Source organism: Tachyglossus aculeatus, chromosome 19, assembly GCF_015852505.1.
Source record: "Tachyglossus aculeatus isolate mTacAcu1 chromosome 19, mTacAcu1.pri, whole genome shotgun sequence".
Lineage (NCBI taxonomy): Eukaryota > Metazoa > Chordata > Mammalia > Monotremata > Tachyglossidae > Tachyglossus > Tachyglossus aculeatus.
In genome coordinates, this window is record NC_052084.1 from 39047294 (window position 1) to 39065469 (window position 18176).

Consider the following 18176-nt stretch of genomic DNA (forward strand, 5'->3'; position numbering starts at 1 on the left):
GCTGTCAGTGCCTCACATCTCACCAGTTTGGGAGGTCTGCAAAGGCTTGGGCCTGCTTTGGGCCCCCCATAGTTCTGCTTAGGGAGGTGGTGGGGTAGCAGTCATGCACTTTCTCCCCCTGCTCTCCAGGGCTGGTGAAGACCAGGACTGCCATGGCCATTGCCCCCCACCTGCCCACATCTGCCCCTTCTAAGTGGGAAGTATGTTGCTGAACCCACCAAGTGGAGGGGTTCATGACCTATGCCCTCTGAACAAGTTACCTGTCAACCCAGTGAGGCAGAAGCCCAACGGGGTCCAGAGGCCACGCAGGGAGGGAGAAGACCCAGGGCAGGCATACTTTCAAACCTTCCTTGTTCCGAGCTGGACTGAAAACAAGGCAGACACACAAGTGAAGGCCGGTGACACTGGAAAGCGAGGAGCTCTGGTTGGATCATCTTTGACCACTCCTCGGGGTAGGGGAAAGTCCTGAGGCCCCCCACTCACATGGCACAGGTCTAAGAAAGTCACAGTGCTGGAGGGTTGTGGCCCACTGCGAGGGTGGGAGCGGTGTCCTTGTCCTCAGCCCAGAACTGAATCTATGTGCCCCTGGACACCCGCCTCAGTGGGGAGAGCATACCGTCTGACTTGTGTGGCACATGACTAAACAGAATTTTTAAACTGTCATCCTAGACTCCATTCACCTCCTATTTCGAACCAAAGATACTCTTGTAAAAGAGACTTTCAAAACATTTTACCAGTCAATTCAAATAAGGCTATACACATGGGAAATGAGAGCTGTGAATGCCAAAGTTTATTGTTTCACACTACGTTGACCACAGTCTTTCCACGTGCGTGACCACCCTCTACCTTCTCAAAGGCTTTGGGGACGTCAGAAAAACAGAAGACTTGTTCGATCACCGGCTGGACCTGCACAGCACAGATAAAAAACAATGGAAGTTGGAAGAAGGAACAGATACTTCTTGATGTCAAATAGAAAAATACCTGCGTTGAGGAGCCAGAAGTAACTGCTTAAGGGTTCAGAACCAAGCTGTCTCCATCCTCGCCCTCTTCCCAGCCCAGTGTAGCGGGACCCAGCTCAGAGGGGATGAGGGGCATGTGGGTGTACATTCACTCATTCAGTTGTATTTATTTAGCGCTTTCTGTGTGCAGAGCACTGTACTAAGCATTTGGGAGAAGTCTACTACAACAATAAAACAGACACATGCATACACCCCACCCCCACCCCTGACCCTCCCATCCTTTCCTCCCCATCCAAATGGACTGTTCTTCATCATTCATTTCCCAAGAACCCATACCATCTTTCAAATTCAAAACCTTCAGAGGAAAAAACATTAAACCAGGAATGCTAGATCTGCTCTAACAGCCCTCAAATTCCAGTTTAGAGATCGATGAGCAAAAAGTAAGATTCTTTGAAGAAGCTAGGATACCAATTAGGTACTTCCTGGATGCCAAACCCTGTGCTATGCGAATTCAAGAGAATCAGCTGGGCCACTGTCCCTGTCCTCCACAGGGCTCTCAGTCTTAGAAGGCAGGAGAGCAAGGATTCTAACCATACTTTACCATATTTTACCATTTAACCATATCTAACAGTGCTCTGCACATAGTAAGCACTCAATAAATACGATTGATGATATTTTACAGAAGAGTTCCAGACCAATGCCCTGAACAGGCTCAAATCCCACAAGCCGGGCCTGCTGCCTCAATCCCCAGCCCCCTTTCTGGCCCAGAGCCGCCGGGGTAGACTGATGATGCTGCACTCTTCGCAATCGGACGTGTGATCTGGCCAGTCGCCCGTCTGCTCACCGGGTTCTTTGTGTGGGGGCCCAGAAAAAGGGCTGAGGGGGCACAATATGGCATTTAGTTCTAACTAGAGCGACTGAGTCAGGAAAAGTTTCTGCTAGCGAGCAGGCCAATGCTGCCGTGGGGTGACCGTGTTGTGACCGCTGGAGAGTCAGCCTGCCCATCTACAGCCTCGCCTGAGACCGGGGGTGGCATGTGCCTTGGTGGGGAGAGGGATTACAGGGAAAATTCTGGGAACACACAGGGATTATACACACTGAGGATGAGCAGTCAGCCAAAGCGCGGATGGAGCGGGGGCTACGGGAGTGCCAAGGCTGGGGCATCTGGGCCATGCCCTCACCCAGCCTGGCCCGATCCAGGCCCTCAAGGGGCCTAGAGCTTTGGGCCTCACAGGCACCATGCCCTCCCCACGCCCCTGCTCCTCACATCAGTTCCTTCCCACACAAACATGTGCTTGCTTAAGTCTTACATGGCCCCATGCCTAGTAAATGCTTCCTCCAGCAGTAGGATGATGGGGCTCAGACATCCCAGACACAACAAATGCCACCTTTGGGGATTCATAGCCCAGAAGGAGGAGATCTCACTGAAAGAGAACAGATCAGATGGCTAAATGCCCACAGGCGATCGTAAATATGAAATTACAACAGAGACAAGAATCACTTCATCTGAGAATATGTAGCAAACCTCCCTTCTGGGAAGGCCTCAGGGCTCTGCCCGTTTCAACCGTGAGTGTGGTGAGGGAATCAGGCCCTCGGGCCAGTCAGGACTGCCTCCTGTCCCCCCCAGGTAGCACCTGGCCCACAGGCTCCTGCACCCACTCTTGCTTGCTTGCCCTCAGCTTCCACTGGTCTCCTTGGCTGCTCCCCTAGAAGTAACCAACCCCATGGGATGCCAGTTCCCTTCCTCTGACCTAGCAAACAGGGAAACGGACCACAAAGCCGGGCAGCACGAGGGAGAAAAAGTAAGCAAAGGGTGTGGACAGTTAGCCCCTAACTATGCACCAGTTCCTTTGTCACCAGCCCAGTTCTTGGGTTTGCTCTTTCCCAATCACAAGTATCTCTGGATACTGCCTTCCCTCCCACTTCAGCATCCAGACCCAGGTAGACAGTGACCCCTCCTCACTGCTTGCCCCTGTCGGCGGTGCAGAGCCTCTGTGACCTATCTGGTTTCACCTATCAATTTTCACCATCTCAGCACTGGAGGCAGCAAATGCTCCTGGGGCAGGGCCTGAACAGCCAACCACCACTGCCAACAGGGCCCTTTCTTTTTTATTTTTCCAAGCCAAGGGGATGGGTGAAACATGAGGCAAAAATGATCTCACCATGACCTTCCTTTAATGGTGATCCTCAAATTTCCTCACCTGTCAAACCCTCAAAGACTCCAGTGACCTAATCCCTGCCCTCTCCCAAGTCCCATCACCACTTTGCCGAGCACAAGAAAAACCCCGTTGATCTCCCTCTCTATCTTAAAGGCTGACACTGAGAGAGAGGGGGGAGTAAGGGACCAGAATTAGCCCTCACTTGCTCTGGTCATTCATCCTCTGCCAGTGCCAAACAGGTGACCAAGGGTCTGCAGCTCTGGACTCTGATCTGGCAAAACTGCCATCTGCAGGGCCCAGTCTGAGAAACTCCACGCTACAAATAAGGGCATGTGCAGACATCCATAGTCATGGCATGGTCTCCACCAGCAATAGGGCAGTCCCTCCCTGGCTTGATAAGTGTGCGTGCACATGCGCACACATTTACACACATACACACACTCTCTCTCTCTCTCTCTGTCTCTCTCTCTCTCTCTCTCTCTCTCTCTCAGCTCTACTGTGTAAACAATTATTGGCCAGGGAGCAAGTTTCCAGGAAGTCATTTGCTTTCTTTTCCACCTTGATGAAGCCAGAGTAAGAAGTCCTTTGCTCCGATGATCAGGCAGGACCTAAACCAAGCTGCGAGTGAAATAATCATCCATAAGGCCCTTGAAAACCTAAATCAAGTTTCATATTGCCTGCTCAGGGCCATGGCTGGAGTCCCATGCACCAGGAGATAAGATAGAAGAATGGGTTCCTCCACCTGTATCCTCGGAGAAAAGGAACGAGTCATCAGCTGGAGGCCCCGGAGGCAGCCCTCACAGAGCAGGAATGAGGAAGGATGCAGGTGCCTCACTTTCTCTAACCAGAATATCATAAGGAGGGAGGGTTAGCTCTGGAAAAGGCACTTTCTCTCTCCCTAGAATACCACAGAACAGAAATCTGGGAAAAGATGCTCCACTCTCTCTCTCTCTCACACAAGGCAAGAATGCTCTGGGAAAGGCACTATGTTTTTCTCTCTAGCCAAATACCATGGGGTGGGGATGCTCTGAGAAATGGTCTCTGTCTGTCTATCTCTCTTCCCTCAGAATACCACAGGGCAAGAGTGTACTGGGAAATGCACTCACACAGGAGCTAGAAAAACCAACGCTGAGCCACTTTCTACCCTACTGCCCCAGCCACTGGGCAGGACTCAAGAGAGCAAGTGCCCAGACGAGAAGGCTGTGGGTTTCTTCAGCTGTCCTGCCCCTCAAAAGTGGTCGACAGATGAGTCAGGAGCTTCTAGACTGACCACAGCACTCAGCCACCCCAGTACTTTCAGAACCAGGAGTGGGAGCGTGGGGAGCAGACACAGACTAAGGGTCAGGAGGACTGGGAGTCCCTTTATGCCCCCCCAACCAACCCACCACTAAGCCTCGGCCCTGTGCCCCAGGCCCCGCAGGCATCTGCAGGGGAACAAGGAGAAGACAGATTCTGAGTTGCCAAACCCCAACCTCATCTGGTCCCCACTCCCCACTGCTGCGTTTAAGGTGAACTCCTCTCCCAGGTCAGCAGAAACACCCTCACTTAAGGGCTCGTGCTCAGGCGTGCAACAATGCACAGCAGAGAGAAACTGGTGATGCGCAACACCTCTCCCCCCAAACCACGGGCATGGCCGTGCTGCCACGACCAGGTCATGAGGACCATGGCTGCTTTCCCCAGTGAGGCCAAGCAGCTGCGCAGGTCACCACGGCAGAAGGTGCTGTCAAAGAACTCACTGGGGTTTCCCGGGGACAGGCTGAGGGAGACGGTTTTGTTGGTTTTCTCCTTCTCTTGGGGCCGCCCAGGTTTAACAGGGATCAACACTCTCGCATCAAGGACAGGCCAGTGACACATCCCCTCCACAATCAAACAGCGCCCAGACCGGCCCAGACAGGTTCCCCTCCTGCCGCGAGGGCCGTGACAGCTTGGACTCCAGCTGTCCAGCCCCTCAGCTGGCGCCGCGGGGACCCAGAAAAGCCGCGATGGACATAACACTGCTACAAACCTGTAACTGGCAGCAGAAAGTCCCAGAATGGGACCTGAGACCCATAACTGGCAGTGGCAAGTCCCAGAACAGGACCTGAAACCCCCAGGCAGGAGGGGAGGAGGCAGAGCCGATCCATCAGGCTGGACAGCTGAGCGAACGAAGGGGCGATCCCGGCCACGAGCCTTACCCGAGCCTTACCCAATTGCTTCCGTTCATCCACCGTCAAGCCATGGAGGAGATGGCACCTAACCACTTGAATTTTCATTTTTGACCACTTGTGATGGGACTGCGGCGATGTGGCCTTCCCCTACCTTGCCTCTGTCCACCAGCTCAGCAATATCGTCCAGATAGGGGCCACTCGGCATGAAGAACGCCCAGCGGTAATGGACTCCTTGGCAGAAATGCTGCATTGAACAAGACAGAAAATGCTAGCTTTCAGAAGCGGGGAACATGACCCAGACCAGGATACAAGCTATTCAACATTGCCGACGACAGTCATGATACAATACAAGCACAGCCTCACTCATCCTGGAGGTGGGACGGGAAAGTGAGTTCTTCAGCATAGACTCCCCACAATCTAGAACTAAAGATCTCACCCTGCTGACCCTGGCGGGGGGCCGGGGAGGAAAGGACAGGCGCCGTGATGCAAGGCACATAGCCTCTCCCTGCTTAATATCTGCCTTCCATCATCGTATACAGGAAACAAGTGGTTCCCAAACAAGAGCTGCTTGGTGCCCCCAAGGCCCCACTCCCAAGGCAAGTGGAGGGGACAGAGATAGTGCAGGTCCCAAGCCACCCGGCGTTTTCCACACATCTCCCATATAACAGGCTCCATCATGGTTCATCGCCCCAGGACCTTTAGCAGGATAGATACTGAAGGACCCTGGCCCACACCCAGGGCCCTCTCTGGAGCCAGGCTAAGCCTTCTCCTCCCCAACCAGCAGGCCAGCAATGGAAACAGCAGTGGCCACCCAAACCTCCAGTAGCAGCCTCATCTTGAACCGAAAGTGGCCTGCCTAGACAGGGACTAAGGAAGGAGAATGGAAATGGGGACAGGGGAGCGTGAAGAGGAAAGTCCACTCAGCCTCCAGGACAGTGGCCAGCAGCCCGGGGAGTGGGTCTGCCCCACCATGAATCCCTTCCCCTACCTTTAGGGTCTTGGAGCCAATGGTCACCCCTGTCCTCAGCATGCCGTCTGCCACCCCGAGCCTGTCCATGTTCAGCAGGAAAGGGGTGACCAGGGTCACATAGGTGGCCCCTGACCACTTGTTGAGAAGGCTCAGGGCCCATTTCTCAGTGGCTCCCCCGACATTGTCCAGGATGAAGTCGAACCTGGAGGACAATAATTACAGTGTTAAATGCTTACAGCTAGGCTTCTGCCAGAATATATTTCCCCTCAGCGCTATGGCTAGAATGAGGTTAGGGAAGTGGGGACCCTCATCAGGCAGGGCTACCCCACCTGGTACGGCACTGAGGGAGCCAGTCATGCCCCTGTGTGTGGCGCGCGACATGGTGAGTGCTACATTGTGTTTTTCTGAACACGGGTTCTGTGAGGACAATGGTCCCTCACAGCCAGGAAGCACAGGAGGTTTCCAAGTCCAGGTGGGTTCAGTGCAGCCCTGCACAAGTTTTGCTGGTGCAGAAGACCTTTGGGAACCATGTGGCAGTGACAGCCAGAGTCCCGCAGGGTAGACCGTGAGGCCGTGGGACCACAGCCCAGTCAACTGGGCCTGCTGCTGAATTCACTGAGGCAGGAACCAGGCTACTCATAGGCCAACGTTCACCTCCAACACGGGCTTGAGGATGAGAGAACCGTCAGCTCAGACAACATCACTGAGGTCATTAGAGCAGCTCTAACGCCAGTGCTGAGGAAAAGCAGCTCAGAGCCACCTGGGGAGGGCAATCTGCTCCTCCTGAAATGGCGAGCCGGAAGCTTCAACAGCCTGGGACCCAGCTAGAGTGGGCTGACCAAGAAAGACAGCCACAATCCTGGTCAAGACGGAAGCCTACCAGGGCCCTCGCCCGGCCTCCCAGGACCTCCACAAGAGAAGCCCCAGTACATACGGTTTGAAAGACCGCAACTGCTCTTCCTGGTTTCCGGACCTGTAGTCGACAACGCAGTCTGCACCGAGCTTTCTGACGAGCTGCTCTGCATCCCGTGAGCAGACGGCGGTGACATGTGCTCCCCAGGCCTTTGCCACCTATGGAAAGGGAGGAGCTGCTCAGCCAATCCCAACATCAGGGTACCGTGGGGTGACCGCAGCCTCTGCTGTCCATGGCTTCTCCCGACACCTGTCACCGGGCCACCAGTCCAATGGCCTGGGCTTGTGTCCGGGGGTGAAAAGGAGGAGGGCAAGAGAGGAAAATCCCTCTCTCTCTCTCTTTCCCCAGGGGAGGTAAGAGGGGGCGTATCTCCCTGATGAAATTAGAACCAAGGCTCTGCAGCCTCACAATCCTCAAAAGCAAACACTCATCCGTTCTTTCAAATGGGGTTGGGGAGAAGATGGACCTGGGACAAAGAATCAAAAAACGAAAAGGAAAGAGATGCTTGTTCCAGGGTGATAAGAGGTACCTTGGGTTCCTGGGCCCCCAAAACTTCCACCATGCCCAGCATGGCAGCTGACACCTGAGGGAACACTGTTTGTCAGAAAAACCAAGCCTCCTTCTCACTTCCAAGGTCAGAGGTGGCATCCTGAGCATCTGTCCACATGAGGGACAATGGGAGTTTCAAACTTCAAAGCAAACTGCCAGCCACCCAGCTAGTCAGCCATCTCCCAAGGGCCCAGAACCAATCTGCTGAGGGCAAAGGGAAGGAGGCTGTAATAAGCCAGACTGGAAAGAGCCCAATATGGCATGCACGACTACCACGTCTTTCCTCTAGAAAAGACATGGGTGGTGATCCCCTCCAAATGGGCCAGAGGGGAGCCCCCACCAGGCCCGCCTGCGCACCCCTTTGGCCTCTGGGATTAGACCTGGGATCTGCTGCTCATCTCATTGTTTAGTTACAGGATTTGTTCAGTGTTCACTATGACCCGAGCATAGCACTGTGCTGTTGATACGTGACAATCAGATGTGGGGGTGGGATTCGCGGACCAAGAGGCTCTGCTCTTTCTGCACCCACTATGGGTGCTGCAGCTTCTGGCCCCATAACCCTGCCTGCAGCCTGCACCCACCTCTACTCTCGAAGCTTCAGAGATGGCCAGGAGGGCAGAGCTCCCTCCTCTCCCTGCAACTTCCCCTCCCAACAACAGGATGACCAGTCAGAGTCTTCCAAATTCTTTGTGTTTACCCCAGCTTAGTACAGTGCTTGCCACATAGGAAGTGCTCAGCCAAGATGAGGTAAGAGGCCACAGCTGGCAGGGAACCCCTATCCTATTTTCCCCAGAATCCTCAACTTCCTGGAAACTAAAAGCAATTCCTCTCAGCCTCCCTACGCTGCTGCAGGGACGGACTCTGTAGCTTTATCCCAGTGGATACCACCCCCACAAACCCTCTGGCCCTTGGTGAACAAGAGAACTGGTGCTCCAAGAACCAGCATGGCATGGTGGATAGAGCATGGGCCTAAGAGTCTGGAGGTTGTGGGTTCTAATTCTGACTCTGCCACTTGTCTGCTGCGTGACCTTGGGCAAGTCACTTCACTTCTCTGTGCCTCAGTTACCTCATCTGCAAATTGGGGATTAAGACTGTGAGCCCCAGATGAGACAGGCTCTGTCTAACACGATTTGCTTGTATCCACCCCAGTGCTTAGTACAGTGCCTGGCACACGGTAAGCGCTTAAATACCACAATTATTATCATCATTATTACCCGCCTCCTCAGAGCTCAAGGTCGGGGCAGATTGGCTGCCAGCACACCCTTGCCTAAACCACTTCCTCCCGGCAGCCCGAGCTGCTTCCGACAGGGAACTCTGCTCGATCCTCTTTCCCACCCCATGCCTCACTTTCTTCCGGGGTCAGAGGTCCCGGGATTCGACCCTGGAAATTCAAAAAATATTTACTGCAGAATTCATTTAAGATGTATTATTTTCCAGGCTGGAGACAAGAGACCCAAGTGCAATGGTTCACTGCTTTCAATTCCCGAGCCCTGGATTAAATGCAAATGCGTTCAGAATAGTTTCGGAAGATGAATAGCTCATTAACAGCTGCCCATTCACCGATAAGAAAAATCAAAGCCATCAGGAGAAAGGGAAATTGCATTCTGAGCAGCTCCCCTGCCGTGAACACACATGAGAAATGCCATTAAACCGTCAAGGATAGTTTATATCACACTCTCATGTTGTTCAATGAGGTTCTCTCCAATTGACTTCATTTCCACTTAAACGAAAAGCTTACCTAAAATGTTCAAAATGTTCAACACAGGAAGTCTCCTCCCGAATGGCAGTCTTTTCTGTCTGTTTCCCATCATGTCATTCCCTTGATGGCTCAAATCTCCCCGTGATTTCAGCAGAGAGAATCGGGAAATTTAAAGCATCCTTTTCTACATTTAAAATGTGCTCCAAGTGGAGGTATATACTGAGATGAACTGAGGAAAGTAGTATACAAAAAGTGCATTTATGCCAAACAGATCAAAATAGAGAATCAGCATGGCCTAGTGTAAAAGGCACAGGCCTGAGGGGCAGAGGACCTAAGTTCTAATCCTGCTGTGCCACTTGCTTGCTGTGTGACCTTGGGAAAGTCACTTAACTTCTCTGTGTCTGTTACCTCACCTGTAAAATGGGGATTAAATCCCCCTCCCTCCAACACAGACTATGAGCCCCACGTGGGACGGGGACTGTGTCCAACCTGATTTTAAAAAAACAAAACAATACCCCAAAACTTACTTTATCCACCACCCGGTCAATTCATCAATTATAGTTATGAAAACGCTTAGAGTAGAGCACAGTACCTAGCCCAAGGAAGAATACAGCTGAAGCAAGATACAGAGCTACCTCTAAACTGAGTTCCTTGTGGTCAGGGAATCCATCCACCAACTCTGTTGTACTGTATTCTCCGAAGCACTTAGTACAATGCTCTAAACTCAGTAAGTGCTCAATAAATACCACCGACTGAGAGGAAAGATAGCCTAGTGGAAAGATCACAGACCTGGGAGACGGGACCCGGGTTCAAGTCACAGCTCTGCCCTAGCCTTCTGTGTGACCTCTGGCAAGTATTTTAACCTCTCTGGACCTCAGTTTCCTCATCTTTAAAAAGGGGGTGAGATGCTTGTTCTCCCTCTCTCTTGGACCATGAGCCCCTTGTGGGAAACGGCCTGACTGGTTTGATGGTCTGGCACACACACCAGGGTTTAATACCATCATTATTATTATAATTTTAAAAAGACACATGTTCCCAACCCTCATGGAGTTTACAATCTAGCAGAAAGACAGGCAAAAATGATTCATTAATAATAAGAACAGAAGAACACAGATATGTATGATAGGTAGCACAAAACCATCAGGTCTCAACAGCCACGTTGATGATCAGATAGACAAATAAGCCAGAAGTACACATAGGGTTAGTGTTGGGGGTTGGGTTAGCAGGACTTAGGAATCAGGGAAGGCAGCTCAGAAGAGGAGTGCAAGTTTTACCTGAACAGCAAAGGTACCAACTCCACCTGAAGCTCCCAAGATCAGGATGCTGCAAGACACGATGGGCCACAGCCGTTAAGAACAAATTATAGAAAAATTCCACTGACTGTAACTAAACCAGACCCTTCTGGCAGGGTTTTGGGAGGTAGCTTAACCTTTTGGGTCATGGGCACTTCAAACAGTAGAATGGCAATGTACACATGGTGGCCTCCTAGTTTCAGAATTATTACTGAGAACTTCGAGAAAGTTTAAATTCCACTTGGAACCTATGTTACCAGGAGGGTCCAACTCTATAGTGCGTTTTATTAATATTAGTAGTAGTAGTACTAATCATAATAATAAAGGTACATATTAGGTGCTTACCATGTACCATGCTGCAGGATATTAGGTGCGGCACTGTACTGAGTGCAGAGGCAGATATAAGGTAATCATACTGGAGCCGGTTCCTGTCCCACAGGGGGTTCACAGTCTAAGTAGAAGGGAGAAGAGGTATTTCATCCCTATTTTACCGATAAAACTGAGGCATAAAGAAGTGACTTGCCCAAAGTGACACAAATCGAAAACTGGTTTAGGGGCAGAGATTAATAGTAGTAATCATCACAGTGGTAGCATTTACCTACAGGCCTGTTGGATGCAATGTACAGAACTAGGTATTCTGGGAAATGCAGAATATCGCAGTGACAGGTCTCTTATCCATAAGGAGCTTACAATAATAATAATGATGATGGCATTTACTAAGCGCTTACTATGTGCAGAGCACTGTTCTAAGCACTGGGGAGGTTACAAGGTGATCAGGTTGTCCCACGGAGGGCTCACAATCTTAATCCCCATTTTACAGATGAGGTAACAGGCATGGAGAAGTTAAGTGACTTGCCCAAAGTCACACAGCTGACAACTGGCGGAGCCGGGATTTGAACCCATGATCTCTGACTCCAAAGCCCGTGCTCTTTCCACTGAGCCACGCTACTTCTCAATGTAATGGGGGAGATAAATTTAAAAATAGAAAAGTGGTCAAATACATATACACACACACATGCATGCTAGGGAGGGTGTAAATAAGTAATACTGAAAAGTCCAAGTTATAAAGCGTAATGGATGGGTCTGATGCAGGAAGCAATTTCACAAAGCTTCAGGTAATGGCAATGTGAGAACTAAGCGGATCCTTTATATCAACAGAACCCTGTGATGATATTTTGCCTTGAGCCTACTAATGCTGCTTTTCTCCCAATCATCTTTTGACAGGATAAAAATTAAACACCACTGACAATTTAGGAGGGTTGCAGTAAATTAAGAGAAAAGCTATTCTCTTTGGAGGGAGACCTACAACCTCCTGGTGTCCTGATAATTTGGTTTGGTTCTCCAAGGAGAAGGAGGAGGACACAGATGAGGAGGAGGAGCAGGAGGAGGAAGAGGATGAGGAAGGCACAATGATACCATTAGCGCTGCCCTCAGCAATTTAGAATTCTGCCCAGCTCAACCTCAGCAGGCCAGTCAAGGGTCTGGTTTCTCTACAATTTATGGCCTGTACGATTCCTGTTTAGTTGTCTCATAAAATTTTATGTCTTCATGAGCTGGAGGTAGCCCAAGAAATGTGTGTTAATTTAAGATGCTACAGGGAAAGGAATTGAAATTCCACAGCCTCCAAACTTCTGCCTATATCAACCCCCACTCCCAAAAAAACCCAACAACAAAAAACCACAGGCTAGCAAAAAAAACCCACATTAATGCCATCAGGGGATTCTCCACTGGGATGCCGTGGTCGTGGACAAAACAGGATCAGAACTGGCCCAGAAAACAGCTGCTCAAAACCGAATATTTTAGCTTCAACATCCTTCCTCACCTGCCAGATGACAGTCGGTCACTGGCCAAGTGGGAGTAATGCAAACCCACAGCCAGCCCTCACCTTTCCACTCTCAACCAGGCCTGGGATGCCCCACCGCTAGGACCTAAGACTGGGTGCAGCCCAGCTCTGTCGGGCCAAGTCAGCCCCAGGCAGGATTGGATGCGCTGCCACTTCCCCATGCACTTTTTGAAGTCGGGGGCGGGGGGGAGTTAGTGCGACAGCTGGGACGCTGCTGCGTACACAGCTTCCTAATGCAGGGCTGCTGCAGATGCTGCAGATCCTGGCCACTTGCTGGGACCGCTACACATGCATTAACATGCTACACTTGCACAATCAATCAATCAATCAATCAATCGTATTTATTGAGCGCTTACTATGCGCAGAGCACTGTACTAAGCGCTTGGGAAGTACAAATTGGCATCACATAGAGACAGTCCCTACCCAACAGTGGGCTCACAGTCTAAAAGGGGGAGACAGAGAACAGAACCAAACATACCAACAAAATAAAATAAGTAGGATAGAAATGTACAAGTAAACTAAATAAATAAATAAATAAACAGAGTAATAAATATGTACAACCATATATACATATATACAGGTGCTGTGGGGAAGGGAAGGAGGTAAGACGGGGATGGAGAGGGGGACGAGGGGGAGAGGAAAGAAGGGGCTCAGTCTGGGAAGGCCTCCTGGAGGAGGTGAGCTCTCAGCAGGGCCTTGAAGGGAGGAAGAGAGCTAGCTTGGCGGATGGGCAGAGGGAGGGCATTCCAGGCCCGGGGGATGACGTGGGCCGGGGGTCGATGGCGGAAAAATATGGAACGCTTCACGAATTTGCGTGTCATCCTTGCACAGACACAGCACGCTCTCCCTCCTCTCCAGGAAGCACAGCCCACACCTGGCCTGGCACCATATGCTCCCACAACGGGCCTCCCGGGACCATCAGCTTGCACAGCTCTGGCCCTGACAAAGGTTACTATCATTGATTTGGGTCAACTATTAAGCTGCAATTTGGTACATTACCGATGAAATGATCATTTGATCACTGGCTGCTCGACTTGACAAGCGGTCATAAATCTTTGTGAGGCCAAGGTGGGGAGTCACAAAGAACTTGTCACCATCAGTCAAGATAAAAACAGGTCGAGAGCAGATGTAATACCCTTGGCTCTGGCTTCTTTTCGGTCCATTTTTCCATGGGCTTCCTGGGAAGACGTATGTTGCAGAAACTAGGCAAATAACTACTCTAGAACCCCGCTAGTACTTCTTTAACCTAATGATAATCAAACAGTTGTAGATAAGCAAGGCCTCAGCTGGAGGCAACAATGGCTAAGAGAGGAGAGGGTGACACTGCTCCCAGCATCAGAGGAAGGCATGTCCCCTCACCCCCAGCCATAGCCTCGTGAAGCTCCAGATTTCTGGAACTGCACTGTTGAAATTTTGATATAGCTTGATCCTGACCGATGTTCAGGAAGATTTCCGAAGGCGATGCTGGGGAAGGGGCAGGAAGCAGTGGAGGTGGCCCCCAGTCCCCTCAGCCTTACCGTTTGCCCCTGCAGTTCTTTTCAGTCAGGCCGCCAACCTTGTTCATGGCAGACCAGGCGGTGAGTGCCACGTAGGGCAAGGAGGCAGCTTGTGTGTGCGTAAGTGACTTGGGCTTGTGAGAGACCTGCACCGGACGAGAAGATGTTCAAGACACAGTTGAGGACCTTTAGCATAAATGACCCCGAAACGGATCGACCTATACACATGGGGCTTGGGCCGCTTTTCCAGACCCTCCCTCTAAATCCCAATGGCTTTGTGGCTGGGGGTGGGGAGGCGCAGGAGGTCTTAAAAACAACCATGTGTGCAGACATTCCCTCTTGCTTTTATGACAGAATGCTGCATCTCGTTACCTCATTCCCGCTGACCACCACGAACTCAGACAGGGTGCCTTGTTTCCAAGGAGGGACTGCGGCCCACACCTGAAACAGAAAGAGTGTGTGGAAACGTGAACGACCTCTCAATTCCCAGTCCCTTGCTGTATGGAGCTGACGGGTCTCATCCCAGGCCAGCCCCCGACCCATTCCCGATTACTGATCTAGTCAGGAATGTTAACTGCCATGGATGAGGCAGCCAATCATGGGTCAAAGCCCACAAGCTACAGGGCTCCTGAGGATAAACGGAAAAGGAGTGCCCCACCTAACCGGAATGGGACGTGAATTGGTGGGAAGAAAAGAAGGCAAGTGAAACCCAGGAGGGCCGAAAGGCTCAATACCTAAAGAAAACCTGGCTCTACGCAGAATTCTGTGGGACTGAGGTCAAGCTGCAACAACATTTCTTATTGAAATGATGTGCACAGATAGGGTGGCAAGCCAACTCTGCTGAACCCTGTCAGATTGTTATTTTAGGTCACATTAACCTTCAGAAGAGAAAGGAATAGTTTCCCCTGGCAAGAAAAAAAATGTAGCCTTAACACCCTCTTTAAAAACACTTCAAATTTCAACTTACAAAAAGCCTAAAACACTGCCTCAAAGTGCTGGTCTTTGGAATGAGGAACAGACCCCTGGCACCCCACCCCCAGGAAATCACTAGATAGAGGAGATGAGCGCAACCGATTAGTTAAGTACAGTAATCCACCAGGAAGGGGGCCAGGGCCCCAGATGTGATTGTATCACCTCATCTCCAGGCTTGAAGTAGATCACATCTAGGCCACACTCCATCACCACGCCGGAGACATCACGGCCCAGAGTCAGTGGGAACTCTTCTCCAGCGACTTTGATATGCAGGGGATCCCGCTTCACATTCAATGTTGTGGCTCCATAACCTCCTAAAAAGGACAACAATGTAGCTGTTTCCTATCTCGCCTCTCACTCAGCTATAGCAAGGCGACTGTAACCCCATCTCAGATGCCCTCCAGTCTAGACTGTGAGCCCGCTGTTGGGTAGGGATCGCCTCTATACGTTGCCAACTTGTACTTCCCAAGCGCTTAGTACAGTGCTCTGCACACAGTAAGCACTCAATAAATATGATTGAATGAATGAATGAATATAAGTTCATTATGGGCGGGGAATGTCTGTTATACTGTACTCTCCCAAGCACTTAGTACAGTGCTCTGCACACAGTAAATGCTCAATAAATACAACTGACTTACCGAAATGGCCCAAGTAGCCTCTTCCCAGTTCTCCAGCCCTTCCCTCCCTCAAGCCCCCTTGGCTCAGTTCTCTAGCCCCTCCTATCCAACCCTTTTCCGGGCTCCCTAGGCCAGCCACCCCCTTCCACCTCTTCACTCATCATCACCCCCTCCCCACCCCTCTGCCTGGCTAGCTCCAAATTTTCTAGGACCTAGGCAACGTTTTCAGTAAGTCTTCAGGATGTGGTCTGTCTCACTGTTCTAAGAGTTTCAAAACTGGTCTATTTCATTACTGGTAGGTTCACAAGTCCAAGGAAAACAAGGCAGAATTTGGTTGCAGACAAAATAAAAATGGGTTTGCAAACTCCGGGCTACCATACATTCTGAGAGACTTAACAGGGGGTTACAAGAGTCTCAAAACAGAGACATACAGAAATCCCCATTAGAAAAGTAACCATTTTCAGGGTCCTTTATGCAAGCTCCTGGAATTTAATGCAAGTTCTAATAAGCTGGCTTTGGGTATATCTGCAGCCCTGGAAGCCTGGGTCTCATTTTTCTGCCCTCTCAATCAACCAATGTTATTTACTGAACACTTACTATGTGCACATCACCGTGCTAAGAGTTTGGGAGAGTACAACAGAATTAGCAGACACGTTCCCAGCCCACAAGCTTCGCGTCCAGAGGACGAGCTTAAAATCTAGACAACATAGTTAAGGGATGACCCACGACAAGATGGTTGCCCGAGAGCTGGTGGAAGCCATGCTGAGCGCCAGGCCCCCGCTGCGCCCCTCGGCCCGCCGCGTGCTGGCCCACCCCTTCTTCTGGAGTCCGGCCAGGCAGCCGCAGTTCTTCCAGGTGAGTGGTAAACCCAAGCAATGTGGCTCAATGGAAAGAGCCCGGGCTTGGGAGTCAGAGGTCGTGGGTTCAAATCCCGGCCCCACCAATTGTCAGCTGTGTGACCTTGGGCAAGACACTTCACTTCTCTGTGCCTCAGTTCCCTCATCTGTAAAACGGGGATGAAGGCGTTGAGCCCCCCATGGGATGGCCTGATCACCTTGTATCCTCCCCAGCAGCTTAGAACAGTGCTTTGTACATAGTAAGCGCTTAACAAATGCCATCATTACTCCCCCTTCTAGACTGTGAGCCAGTTGTTGGGTAGGGACCGTTTCTATATGTTGCCGACTTGTCCTTCCCAAGCGCTTAGTACAGTGCCCTGCACACAGTAAGCGCTCGATAAATAGGATTGATTGAATGAATGAATGACCCAACGTTAACCGTTCACCCCTCAGGGTGAATCCTCGAGCCAGCTCCCCGAGGAACACACCGATTTGATCAATACTTACCTCGCATGTTAATGTCTATGGGGTTTACGCTTGCGGCATGGACTTTAATAATGACTTCATTCGGATACCGAATAGCGGGAAGCACCATGTTCCTCGTAAACCGCAGCACTTCACTCCCCCCGTATTTATCTATCACCCAGGCCGGCATAACTGTACTCCTTGAAGCGGTGGTGCTGATCGGTTTGACTAGAGGCGTCCTCAGGGTTCTGCATCTCCCCAGGCCACAGGCGTTTCTCTTTAGCACGAACATCTTCACGAACTTCATCACCACCGGACCCGCTGTCCAGTTCCCGCCCTGATCCCCCGGTTCTGATAAAACTGGCACCTTAATCCTATTCGATTCTGAATTCCGGACGTGGCCCGGGTTGGAGCTAAAGCGTGCAAACCCCGGGAAAGGTCACTACGGCAACTCTCGAGCCCCGGGGCGGGGCGGTGAAGGGGGCCGTCTGCTGAAAATCATTAGGAAAGGCTTTTCGCCGGGACCCCCAGCCAGCTGGCCCGGCCTCCGACCGCTCTCTCCGACTTCAATCTCACTACCCTCAGCGTGGCTCCGTGGAAAGAGCCCGGGCTTTGGAGTCGGAGGCCTGGGTTCAAATCCCGACTCCTCCAACTGTCAGCTGGGTGACTTTGGGCAAGTCACTTCACTTCCCCCCCCCCCCTTTTAGACTGTGAGCCCACTGTTGGGTAGGGACTGTCCCTATATGTTGCCAATTTGTACTTCCCGAGCGCTTAGTACAGTGCTCCGCACACAGTAAGCGCTCAATAAATACGATTGATTGATTGATTCTCGGTGCCTCAGTGACCTCACCTGTAAAATGGGGATTGAAACTGTGAGCCCCCCCCCGTGGGCCAACCTGCTCACCTTGTACCCTCCCCAGCGCTTAGAACAGTGCTTTGCACATAAGCGCTTAGCAAATACCACCATTATTATTACCCTCAGGACGGGTACAACTTGTGCTTCCCAAGCGCTTAGTACAGTGCTCTGCACACAGAAAGCAATCAATAAATACGATTGATTGATTGACGGGTGCCACCCTGCTCGCTGCCCCCCATCCCACTAGGCCTGAGATCGCTGCGCCTGCTCCAGCCCGAGTCTTCCGTCGGCCTGGGGTGGCTTCCTCGAGCCAACCAATGGCGAGCGAGGATGATTCCCTCGCCGGGCGGCCACAACCAATCAAAGCGTCCGGCATAGAGAGGTGCCGCAGAACGACCCAAGA

At 51.3% G+C, this 18176-nt stretch overlaps 1 protein-coding gene across 1 annotated transcript; it reads right to left on the reverse strand.

Annotated features, from left to right (window-relative positions):
• Nucleotides 1–768: 768 nt before the first annotated feature.
• Nucleotides 769–17571, reverse strand: RTN4IP1 (reticulon 4 interacting protein 1). The gene is made up of 9 exons (XM_038761320.1): nucleotides 16960–17571; nucleotides 15162–15313; nucleotides 14400–14468; nucleotides 14049–14173; nucleotides 10671–10719; nucleotides 7170–7306; nucleotides 6254–6437; nucleotides 5417–5509; nucleotides 769–906 (listed from the first exon to the last, which is right to left on the reverse strand). Exons 1-9 carry the CDS (start codon nucleotides 17222–17224, stop codon nucleotides 799–801), a joined length of 1182 nt encoding a protein of 393 aa, XP_038617248.1. The 5' UTR covers nucleotides 17225–17571; the 3' UTR covers nucleotides 769–798.
• Between the last annotated feature and the right edge of the window lie 605 nt (nucleotides 17572–18176).

Bases quoted from the DNA above. Each gene is read 5' to 3' on its own strand.
- RTN4IP1 (XM_038761320.1), bottom strand. From the start codon at position 17,224: ATGAAGTTCGTGAAGATGTTCGTGCTAAAGAGAAACGCCTGTGGCCTG. The intron at 6,438-7,169 runs GTATGTACTGGG...ATTGTCCTCCAG, and splicing joins CAGTTGCGGTCTTTCAAACC to GTTCGACTTCATCCTGGACA. The intron at 5,510-6,253 runs GTAGGGGAAGGG...TGTTCAATGCAG, and splicing joins TTGGCTCCAAGACCCTAAAG to CATTTCTGCCAAGGAGTCCA.